At 39.7% G+C, this 11486-nt stretch overlaps 1 protein-coding gene across 1 annotated transcript; it reads right to left on the bottom strand.

Annotated features, from left to right (window-relative positions):
- Positions 1-9474: 9474 nt before the first annotated feature.
- LOC116900142 (olfactory receptor 1L4-like) lies at positions 9475-10398 on the bottom strand. Its single transcript, XM_032901915.1, has one exon. The coding sequence runs from the start codon at positions 10396-10398 to the stop codon at positions 9475-9477; it is 924 nt and encodes a 307-aa protein (XP_032757806.1).
- Between the last annotated feature and the right edge of the window lie 1088 nt (positions 10399-11486).

Here is an 11486-nt window from a genome sequence, read left to right as displayed (position 1 = left end):
GATGCAATAATTCCTGCACACCTTAATCTTTCTGAACAGGATTCTTAAATATTTTGTGGATGGGTCAGGGTCTGGAAGCAGGTACTTCCTATTGGTTTGGCCTTAGATCTTGGGATTACTTCATCTACATATTTGGGGGTGTGGTTCTGCTTCTGACTGTTCTGTCTTGAGCCTATGTTACCTGTGGTCACATCCTCACCAATGGAGGAAGGGCTTGAGGTGTTGCCCTATGTGACTGATCTGTCTCAAATCTCTCTATAGGAGGTTGTGGGGTGACTGTTAGCTCTGTGAGGGGCCTGATCTCCTGGGAGACTGAGAATGCTCCCGCCATTGCTTTCAGTGTCCCTGGGGATTTGACCTATCTCGATCAGAGATCAGGGTACCTTTCACAACCCATTGCTCTACAACTCCTTCTTTTACTTTTTTTAAATGTGAGGTGTCATTTGTAGTGAAAAATTTGGGTGAGATTGAAGTATCAAAAGAAAACATTAAACAGACCAGAGGGGTAGCAAAACCAAACTAGAGGGGTAATGAAGTATGAGGATGGGGTTTGGGTGGATGAAGGATCATTGAACCAAGTAATTGTTCCATGAGTTATACAGCTTGAGGGTATTAATATTGGTTTTAAATAACATTAGACTAATCTAGCCAGACATCATATTTTACTTACTTTCATGTAACTTCCCTAAGTTCAGTAGCCATTTGTCCTTGGCAAGAAAGTTCATCTGTGCTGGGGTCCAGCCTCAACACAGGATTGGAGTTCTCAACTGGAAGCAGGGATATCTGGAAGGTGCATAATAAATATACACAGACTACCTTTTGGGTACAAACTGACAGGCAATCTCAAGGCTTAAAGTTTCTCTCTCTCTCTCTCTCTGTCTGTCTGTCTGTCTGTCTCTGTCTCTCTCTGTTTCTCTCTCTCTCTGTCTGTCTCTGTCTCTCTCTGTTTCTCTGTCTCTCTCTGTTTCTCTCTGTCTCTGTTTCTCTCTCTGTCTCTCTCTGTCTTTGTCTCTCTCTGTTTCTCTGTCTCTCTCTGTTTCTCTGTCTCTCTGTCTCTCTGTCTCTCTGTCTCTCTCTCTCTCTCTCTCTCTCTTTCTCTCTTTCTGCACATACTCTGCACTCTGCATTCTCTTGTGCACTCTGCTTTTTTTAATTGCAGTTTTCTTTTCTTGAACTCCTACACTCATGCACACCTCTGTCCATTACTGTTTCATTCTCACACACACTCTTCATACACACCTCGCACATATCTCACACACACCACATGGACTCTCCTTTCACTCACACACACAATCTTAATATACACTTTACATTCTCTCTTCATTTACTCTTCACACGCTCTTCTCATGCTCTCTCATTCTCTCTCACATTCGCTCTCACATTTGCTCTCTCATTTGCTCTCAAATTCACTCTCACATTCATTCTTGGATTTGTTTCACATTTGCTCCCTTATGTGTATAATATTGCCAAATCAAATTCAAAAGAATAACCACATCCCATAAAGAACCAAGAATTAAAATTGTTCCCTAAAGTTTCAAGCTTCCCTTATTCCCAGGCCTTTGGCCAAAATATAATAACTGTAAACTTATCATTATTTAAACTTTAACTTTTAACTTATTATACTTCAGAGCTCAAAGTTCCGAGGTCAGCTACTTGCATTTTCCTGCGAAGCTCTAATGATAAATGACATGGGCAAAGCTGCCACACAGTGGTCAGAAAGAATCCAGTTAACCCTTAAACTCAATAGTTCTTCTAGCTTTCTGTCCCTTGCACACAATGACTCTCATAAGAGTCCCAGTATTTTGACTTACATTTACTAGTGTATAATTTTATATATTCTATACTTCCTTATCTAGGAACCACTCTCAAATGTTATATAAAACTTATCTCCTAACTTCAATAACTGTTTCCTTTCTTAGGGTCCCAATGTTGGCTCTAATTCATTTTCTAACAATTTCTTTAACGTTTCTTTGCAAGTCAAGCATTAATCTGTGAACTACTATTGTGCAATTATTACATTGTTTCCAAGATAGGAACACACAGCATGCACATGGGCCATTAGGGCTCTGCTGTACTGTGCCCCTGTACCTCAATTTCCAATTGTTTAAGAATCATTACATCAAGGAACATCTAGTTTCACAGAATTCACCAGAGCAGAAGGAGAAAGAAGTAGGAAAGTCAGATATAATAGAATAATTGTGCACACCAAGGCCAACTGAAAGGCAGTCACGCACAAATTAAATCTATACAGCCCTTGTCCAGGGCTAAGGTTAGGAGAAATGGGAACAACCAGTTTTTACACAGCTGCTCTGGGCTACTGAGATGTCTCTATCCTGGCCTACTGCAGGTAGCCTCTTATTTCAGAGGGCGGGTCCCCTGGAGGGATGTGTCTCCTGCATCTCAGGGTCCCAGAAGCTACCCTACTTTATGAGGAGCTGCAGCGGGCTTCTGAGATGCCTCCATCCCAGCCTACTGCTGGCAGTCTCTGTCATCGTATGTTGTCCCCAGCACATCTGTAGCTGGAAGTTCTCAAGTTTGTCTTCTGTGGGTCTCAGCTGTCATCTGTGGATCTCAGGGTGTGTCTCAGAAGTCTTCAGTCAGATGAGGTGTTTGTAGAAAGGCAGCATTGTTGTCCCAGGCAGATCTGAGGAGATGGCGTTCAGTCTCAGCTGGATCTGTGGGATCAGCACTGTAGATAAACCTATAGAATGATCACAAGAGAGGAGCAGAACCCCAGCAGATTATTTGTTGTTATGATCCTAGAAAAGCAAGGGTGTTTGAGAAGTTTAGGCATGGAAAGCATCCTTTAAGTCTGCTTTGGATGGCTAAAAAAGAAAATATCATGTTAATTATGTACCCGGGATAGGCAGTAACAGTTTGTGAAAGAAAACTTGTTGTTAATTAAAGATTAAATAATGGTTATCAGTATAGTTGGTTTGACACATGAGAGTAGATTAGATGACTTTTAACCTTAAAAAAATTGGAAAATTTTTTGACATAAATCATGAGTGTCAGGGAGAAAATAAATATTTAAATAAAGAGACATGAAAATATTTTGGGCTGAGAAACATGAATATTGTCTTAGGTGTTCCTGTTAGGGAGAACAAGCATTTAAACAAATCCTGAAAACTTTTTGTGTTTCAGGTGTGTTTCCCCATTGTTTTTGATTGGCCCAGTTATGTGTGTGTGTGTGTGTGTGTGTGTGTGTGTGTGTGTGGCCTGCTCTGCCATGCTGAGGCTGTGGTGGTGTACTCTAAGCAGACTGATCTCTGTGTTTTCCCACTTGTTTTTTCTTGGTTGGTAAACATATATACATACATATATATCTCCCCCATCTCCACAAGGATGTCTCCACCCACCCACACCACCAGAGTTCTAAACTTCCTGGGGCCTCCAATCTCTTGAGGGTTACCTGTATCTTCTCTTACTGAACCGAGACCTGAGAGCTCTCTGCTGTATCTGTGTTAGAGGACTCATCTCAGGTGGTACACACTGCCTGATTGGTGATGGTAAATCTTAAATGTATATTGAAAGGAGATCAAAAGGCCAACTTTGAAGAAAAGGTCAAAGGAAGAATAGAGTCTTCATAACACAGTCAGGGCCAGAGGGAGTGAGAAGTAGTTGTTGGGTTGGGGTGGGTGGGGCTCCCGTGTCTGCTCCACCACAGGGCACCACTCACTGCTTGGGGAGGTAGGATGCAGGAGTTTGACTGAGCTTACCACAGGCCACCTGGCAGGTGACCAGCTGTGGGAAGCTGTAGGAACAACGCTCTGGGGGTGGGGAAGTACCATCTGATTGCCCATTACAGAAAAGAGGAGAAACACTTTGTCCAATGGGATTGTTTCCTTTGCCTATCAGCTTTGGGGGATTCTACAGGGGTCCAAAACAGTAAGCCTTCCTGTAAATTTAAGAACTGGCAGCTGCCCTGTAGCTTTTTTTTTTTTTTTTTCATCTTTATTAACTTGAGTATTTCTTATTTACATTTCGATTGTTATTCCCCTTCCCGGTTTCCAGGCCAACATCCCCCTAACCCCTCCCTCTCCCCTTCTATATGGGTGTTCCCCTCCTCATCCTCTCCACATTACCGCCCTCCCCCCAACAATCACGTTCACTGGGGGTTCAGTCTTGACAGGACCAAGGGCTTCAACTTCCACTGGTGCTCTTACTAGGCTATTCATTGCTGCCTATGAGGTTGGAGCCCAGGGTCAGTCCATGTATAGTCTTTGGGTAGTGACTTAGTCCCTGGAAGCTCTGGTTGATTGGCATTGTTGCTCATATAGGGTCTCAAGCCCCTTCAAGCTCTTTCAGTCCTTTCTAAGATTCCTTCAACGGGGGTCCCGTTCTCAATTCAGTGGTTTAATGATGGCATTCACCTATGTATTTGCTGTATTCTGGCTGTGTCTCTCAGGAGAGATGTACATCTGGCTCCTGTCAGCCTGCACTTCTTTGCTTCATCCATCTTATCTAGTTTGGTGGCTGTATATGTATGGGCCACATGTGGGGCTGGCCCTGAATGGGTGTTCCTTCTGCCTCTGTTCTAAACTTTGCCTCCCTATTCCCTCTCAAGGGTATTCTTGTTCCCCTTTTAAAGAAGGAGTGAAGCATTCGCATTTTGGTCGTCCTTCTTGAGTTTCATGTGTTCTGTGCATCTAGGGTAATTCAAGCATTTGGGCTAATATCCACTTATCAATGAATGCATACGATGTGTGTTTTTCTGTGATTGGGTTACCTCACTCAGGATGATATTTTCCAGTTCCATCCATTTGCCTATGAATTTCATAAATTCATTGTTTTGATAGCTGAGTAATATTCCATTGTGTAGATGAACCTTGGCTGCTGCATTACCATCCCTGCATCCCTGGAATGAAACCTACTTGATCATGAGGGACAATCGTTTTGACGTGTTCTTGGATTTGTTTTGAGAGAATTTTATTGAGTATTTTTGCGTTGACATTCATAAGGGAAATTGGTCCGAAGTTCTCTTTGTTGGGTCTTTGTGTAGTTTACCTATAGCGTAATTGAGACTTCAAAGAAGGAATTGCGTAGTGCTCCTTCTGTTTTTATTTTGTGGAATAGTTTGCTCAATATTGGTATGCGGTCTTCTATGAACATCTGATAGAATTCTGCGCTAAACCCATGTGGTTCTGGGCTCTATTTGGTTGGGAGACTTTTAATAACTGCTTCTATTTCTTTAGGAATTATAGGACTGTTTAGATGGTTCATCTAATCTTGATTTAACTTTGGTACTTGGTATCTGTCTAGAAAATTGTCCATTTCTTCCAGATTTTCCAGTTCTTTTTGACTATAGGCTTTTGTAATGGGATCTGATGATTTTTGGAATTTCCTCAGTTTCTTTTGCTATTGCTTTTTTTCATTTCTGATTTTATTAATTTGGATACTGTTTCTATGCCCTCTGGTAAGTCTGGCTAAGGGTTTTTGTATCTTGTTGACTTTCTCAAAGAACCAAATCCCAGATTTTATTTAATTCTTTGAAAAAAAAATTTTCTATTTCTATTTGGTTGTTTTCAGCTCTGAGATTGATTATTTCCTGCCATCTACTCCTATTGGGTGAATTTGCTTCTTTTTTTTTCTAGATCTTTCAGGTGTGGTGTCAAGCAGCATATACCTATGCTCTCTCCTGTTTCTTTTTGGAGGCACTCAGAGCTATGAGTTTTTCTATAAGCACAGCTTTCATTGTATTTCATAAGTTTGTGTATGTTGTGTGTTCATTTACATCAAATTCTAAAATATCTTTAGTTTGTTTTTTTTTATTTCTTCCTTGGCCAAGTAGTCATTGATAGAGTGTTGTTCAGCTTTCTTGTGCATATGGGTGTTCTGTTGTTTTTGTTGTTATTGAAGACCAGACTTATTCCATGGTAATCTGATAGGATGCATTTGATTATTTCAATCAACTTTTAAGTATTACGGCTTCTTTTGTGACCAATTATATGTTCAGTTTTGGAGAAAGTACCATGAGTTGCTGAGAAGAAGGTATATTCTTTTGTTTTAGGATTAAATGTTCTTTTTTTGGTCATAAATATATTTATTCACATAATTAATTATATATCATATATTATTTTGCTATAAAAATCTAAAGGCTCTTCCATTTTCATAAATTTCAAATTTAAAAATACTTTTATTTTTGTGATCACACTTACTATACCTATAAGTAACTCTATGAGACCTCTACATATCCATTGCTAGATGATGCAGTGTTACTTTTTTTCCATCTTTATTAGCTTAAGTATTTCTTATTTACATTTAGTTACCAATTAAATCCATTTGATTCATAACTTCTGTTAGTTTCTCTGTGTCTCTGTTTAGTTTCTGTTTCCATGATCTGTCCTTGGTGAGAGTGGGATGTTGAAGTCTCCCACTATTATTGTTTGGGGTGCAATGTATGCTTCCAGCTCTATTAAGGTTTCTGTTATGAATGTAGGTGACCTTGTATTTGGAGTATAGATAATTAGTATTGAGAGTTCATCTTGGTAGATTTTTTTCCTTTGATGAGTATGAAGTGTCCTTCCTTATCTTTTTTTTTTGATAACTTTTGGTTGAATCTCAATTTTATTCGATATTAGGATTGCTTACTCCAACTTGCTTCTTGAGACCATTTGCTTGGAAAGTTGTTTTCCATCATTTACTCTGAGTAGTGTCTGTCTTTGTCACTGAGGTATGTTTCCTGTATGCAGCAAAATGCTGGGTCTTCTTTCCGTATCCAGTCTGTTAGTTTACGCCTTTTTATTGGGCAGTTGAGTCTATTGATGTTAAGAGATATTAAGGAATAGTGATTGTTGTTTCCTGTTATTTTTGTTGTTAGAGATGGAATTATGTTTGTGTGGCTGTCTTCTTTTGTGTTTGTTGCAAGAATATTACTTTCTTGCTTTTTCTAGGTTGCAGTTTCCCTCTTTATGTTGGTGTTTTCCACCTATTACCCTTTGTAGGGTGGGATTTGTGGAAAGATCTTGTATAAATTTGGTATTGTCATGAAATATCTTGGTTTCTCCATCTATGTTAATTGAGTTTTGCTAGACATAGTAGCCTGGGCTGGTATTTGTGTTCTCTCAGGTTCTGTATGACATTTGACAAGGATCTTCTAGCTTTCATTGTCTTTGTTGTGAAGTTTGGTGTAATTCTGATAGGTCTGCCTTTCTATGTTTTGTGTATTTGGTATTTTGACTATTATATGATGAGAATAATTACTTTTATGGCTCAATCTATTTGGAGTTATGTAGGTTTCTCATATTTCATAGGCATTTCTTTTTAGGTTAGAGAAGTTTTCTTCTATAATATTTTGAAGATATTTACTGGTCCTTTAAGTTGGGAAACTTCGTTCTCTTCTGTACCTATCATCCTTAGGTTTGGTCTTCTCCTTGTGTCCTCGATTTCCTGGATGTTTGGGTTAGGATCTTTTTTTATTTTGCATTTTCTTTAACTATTGTATCAATGTTTTCTAGGTGTTTCTTCCCCTGAGATTCTCCCTTCTACCTCTGTATTCTGTTGGTGATGCTTGTATCTATGACTCCTGATCTCTTTCCTAGGTTTTCTATCTCTGAGGTTGTCTCCTTTTGCGAATTGTTTATTGTTTCTATTTCCATGTTTAGAACTTGGATGGTTTTGTTCAGTTCCTTCACCTGCTTGGTTGTGTTTTCCTGTAATTCTGTAAGGGATTTTTGTATTTCCTTTTTAAGGGCTTCTACTTGTTTACCTGTGTTCTTCTGTATTTCTCTAAGGGATTCATTTATGTCTTTCTTAAAGTCCTCTATCATCATCATGAGATGTGATTTTAAATCACATCTTGTTTTTCCAGTGTCCTGGGATATCCAGTATTTGCTGTGGTGGGAGAGCTGGGCTCTGATGATGCCAAGTAGTCTTGGCTTCTACTGTTTATGTTCTTGTGCTTGCCTCTCTCCATCTGGACATCTTTAATGTTGGTTGGTCTTGCTGTCTCTGACTAGAGTGTGTTCTTCTCATGGGTTTGTAAGCCTGTGAGTCTGTGATCTTAAGAGTGCAAGCACTCCTGGGAGACCAGTCCTCTCAGATCAGCTTTTGGGTCTGGAATGCTGTAACACAGCCTTAGCTTTGGGCAAAGATGGAGACATGAAGAGTCCTGTTCTAGGCAGCCGCGAGATACCTGCACCCTGTGTACTCTCATTGTATATTCAGTGGAGAGAAAAGTGGGATCCCACCTGTGAGCTGTGGGCTTAGGGGTGATAGCACTTCTGAGACACCAGCTCTTTTTAGGCATTTTTTTTGGGTCTGAGAGCTGTAGCACAGCCCCAGCTCAGGGCATAAATGGAGAATGAAAGGGTCTTGTCCTAAACCTCCCTGCAGCTCCTGCATCCTGTGTGCTCCTTGTGTGTCTTCCCTTGGACAGTCAGTTGAGAATAAGTGGAGTCCTACCTGAGGTCTTAGGAGGGAGAATGTTTCTGGAAGACTAACTCTCTGGAGGCAGGTTTTGGTTCCTAGGTCTGTGGGACAGACCCAGCTTTGGGTGCAGATAGAAACCTGTAGGTTCCTGTTCTAGGTTGGCCTGGGGCTCTTGCACCCCATGGGTTCCCAGTGGGTCTCTACTTGGACAGTCAGTGGAGAGAAGGTGGGGTCCCCTTTTTGGGTTGTGGACTTAGGAGGGATAGCGCTCCTGGCAGGCCAGCTCTTTGCTGGCAGGTTTTGGGTCTGAGAGCTGCTTTCTCCTTGTTCTTAAACTGAATAACTAATATCCACTGCCTTCTTCACCATCTGCCAGATGTCTTACCATGTTATCGTCCTCTATACAACAAGATGTCTGAACCATTTGATATGTGCTGCTCATTTCTTTACCTTTTAATCTGTGTATAGAATGATGTCAATTCATAAGATAAGGGTCATACACTAACTGAGATGAGGCTTCTACACATATACAGCAGAGGACTCTGCAATCTGGTTTCAGTCAGAGAAGATGCACCTAATCCTCAAGAACCTGGGTGTCCCAGGAAATTTAGTGGGGTGGGTGAGGTAGAGATATCCTCATGGAGACAGAGGCAGTGGGGAGGAGTTATGGGACATGGTAGAGTCAGAAGGTGGACTGAATCTGGAGTGTATAAAAAGGAAAAAAATAATAAATAAAAATCCCCCCAAAAAAGATCAGAGTGTCTTTCTCAATTTCCCTATTAAGATCACATAATTTATTCTACTGAACACCAATCAATTTAAAATTTTCAGGTCTGAGAGCATAGACATCTTATTGAATGTATAATTATGAATCTATTGAGTTGGTCAAATTTCTGAAATTTGGATTACTGTAGCGTACAGTTTGAGAATGAACATGAGTCTGGTCAAGATAATTTACAGAGCACTGTCTTGCTTCCAGATCAGTGGTGCTGGTGGTTAACACAACTTCATAGAATATATATATATACAGAGATGGAGAGAATGGAAGTGCAGCCTAAAAATGTCTTAGGTCATCTTTCAATTATGTTTCATAATTTTATGTTTCTATGAGTGAAACCTGTCCCTTAACTTCCTCAAACCTCTCTTCATATCTTTGTTCCTCAGGCTATAGATGAAAGGATTCATCATAGGTGTTACTACTGTGTACATAATGGTGGCTACCCGGTCCTTCACCACTGAGTACATGGACAGGGGCCTAAAGTAGACATAGATGACACTCCCATAGAACAGAGACACTACAGTGAGGTGAGAGCCACAGGTAGAGAAGGCTTTCCACTTTCCAGCTGCAGAGGGGATCCTGAGCACAGTGACAATGATTCTAAGGTAGGAAAAGAGGATACATAGGAAGGGGGTCACAATGACAGCCAGAGTCTCAGTCATGACTACAATCTGATTAGAGGATGTGTCAGAGCAGGACAGCTTCAGCACAGGCTGAGTGTCACAGAAAAAGTGCTTAATGACATGGGAGGCACAGAATGAGAGTCGAGACATAAGGAGGACACGGAACAAGGCATGTAGATGGGAGATGGTGCAAGAACCCAGAAGCATGAGGAGGCAGTGTTGTGGCCTCATTACCACATCATAATGTAAAGGGTTGCAGATGGCCACTAATCGGTCAATGGCCATGGAAGCCAGCAGGTAGCTATCAGTGTTTGCTAATGCTATAAAGAAGTACATCTGTACTAGGCATCCCACGTAGGAGATAGTTTTTGTTTTTGAGAGCACATTCACTAGCATCTTGGGCACAATGACTGTTGTGAAGCAGATATCCATGAATGACAAGTTGCTGAGGAAAAAGTACATGGGAGTATGGAGCTTGGTGTCAGAGCGGATAACCAGGATGATAAGCACATTCCCCACCACGGTGACCAGGTACATGACAATGAAGATGACAAAAAGGGGTTTTTGCATCCAGGGATCGGAAGAGAGACCCAGCAGGATGAAGTCCGAGGTGCTGCTACTGTTCATTTCTCTACCTCTGAATATAGTTGTAAGGCTTTGGGAAAGATGTGGACAAATTGATCAAGACAGTGTCTGTCCTATCCTGTCCTGCAATGAAATCCCAATGACTTTCACTAGGATTTAAAATATATGTTTAGTTCAAGAAATTATATTAAAAATAAAATAACAATAATGTCAAAGAAGTAACAAGTTGAAAAATTCTAAACTGCCTTCTAAATTAGAAGATGAAAGTCCTCCTTTTATTGGGAGATGCTTCTGTTGGAGTTATTCTTAGTGCCATCCATATCCATATCCATATATACTTATATATCATATACATATATGTATATTATACACACACATTTTTTTCTTGACCAACACATTAGCTTCCATTTCACATTGGTTTTAGAGACCAAGTGTTGATTTCCACTTTGAGTGAGGATACTCTTGTTCAAGTTCTCTTCATCCATGTGATCTCATAAATCTCTTCTTCCCAGAATTCTAGAATAATGATGATGATGATGATGATGATGATGATGATGAAGAAGAAGATGATATGGAGAGTGCAATAATGTACATTTAAATTAATTAGTGGTACTTATCAGACATTCATTTGAGATAAACACCCCATAGTGTTTCAGAGAAAAATATAATTAATGTTTAATGTTTTCATTGAAAGAAAAAATATGCATTCTTTCATCTTGAAGCTAGCTGTCCTCCTTAATATAGAAATATTACTACAGGAATGACATTTGCTTAAATTAATTACTCAAATTTGTTACCTTTTTAATTTAGCAAACTCTTTTCATGCTAAATATTTAAATATTACAATAACATAATATTTAGAATTTTAGGGCCCATTTTTACCAAAATTTCATATGTGATTAAGTCAAGGTACCCTATCGTCATTACTAAGCTACTTTGCTTTTACTTCTAAATGCCTTTGGTGGGTTAAGCTGATGACAAATAAAAATAAAAAAAATGCATTGTAGGTGTCCATCAATGGATGACTGTATAAAAGGAATCTATGTATATACATATTGTCATATTATTCGTATCTATATGAAAGTTATCTTGCCATTAGGAGGAAACTGGGTAGAACTGAATATAAGCCA

Source organism: Rattus rattus, chromosome 5 (assembly GCF_011064425.1).
Source record: "Rattus rattus isolate New Zealand chromosome 5, Rrattus_CSIRO_v1, whole genome shotgun sequence".
Lineage (NCBI taxonomy): Eukaryota > Metazoa > Chordata > Mammalia > Rodentia > Muridae > Rattus > Rattus rattus.
The sequence above is the reverse complement of the archived record's forward strand: the minus strand, read 5'-3'. Positions and strand labels throughout refer to the sequence as shown.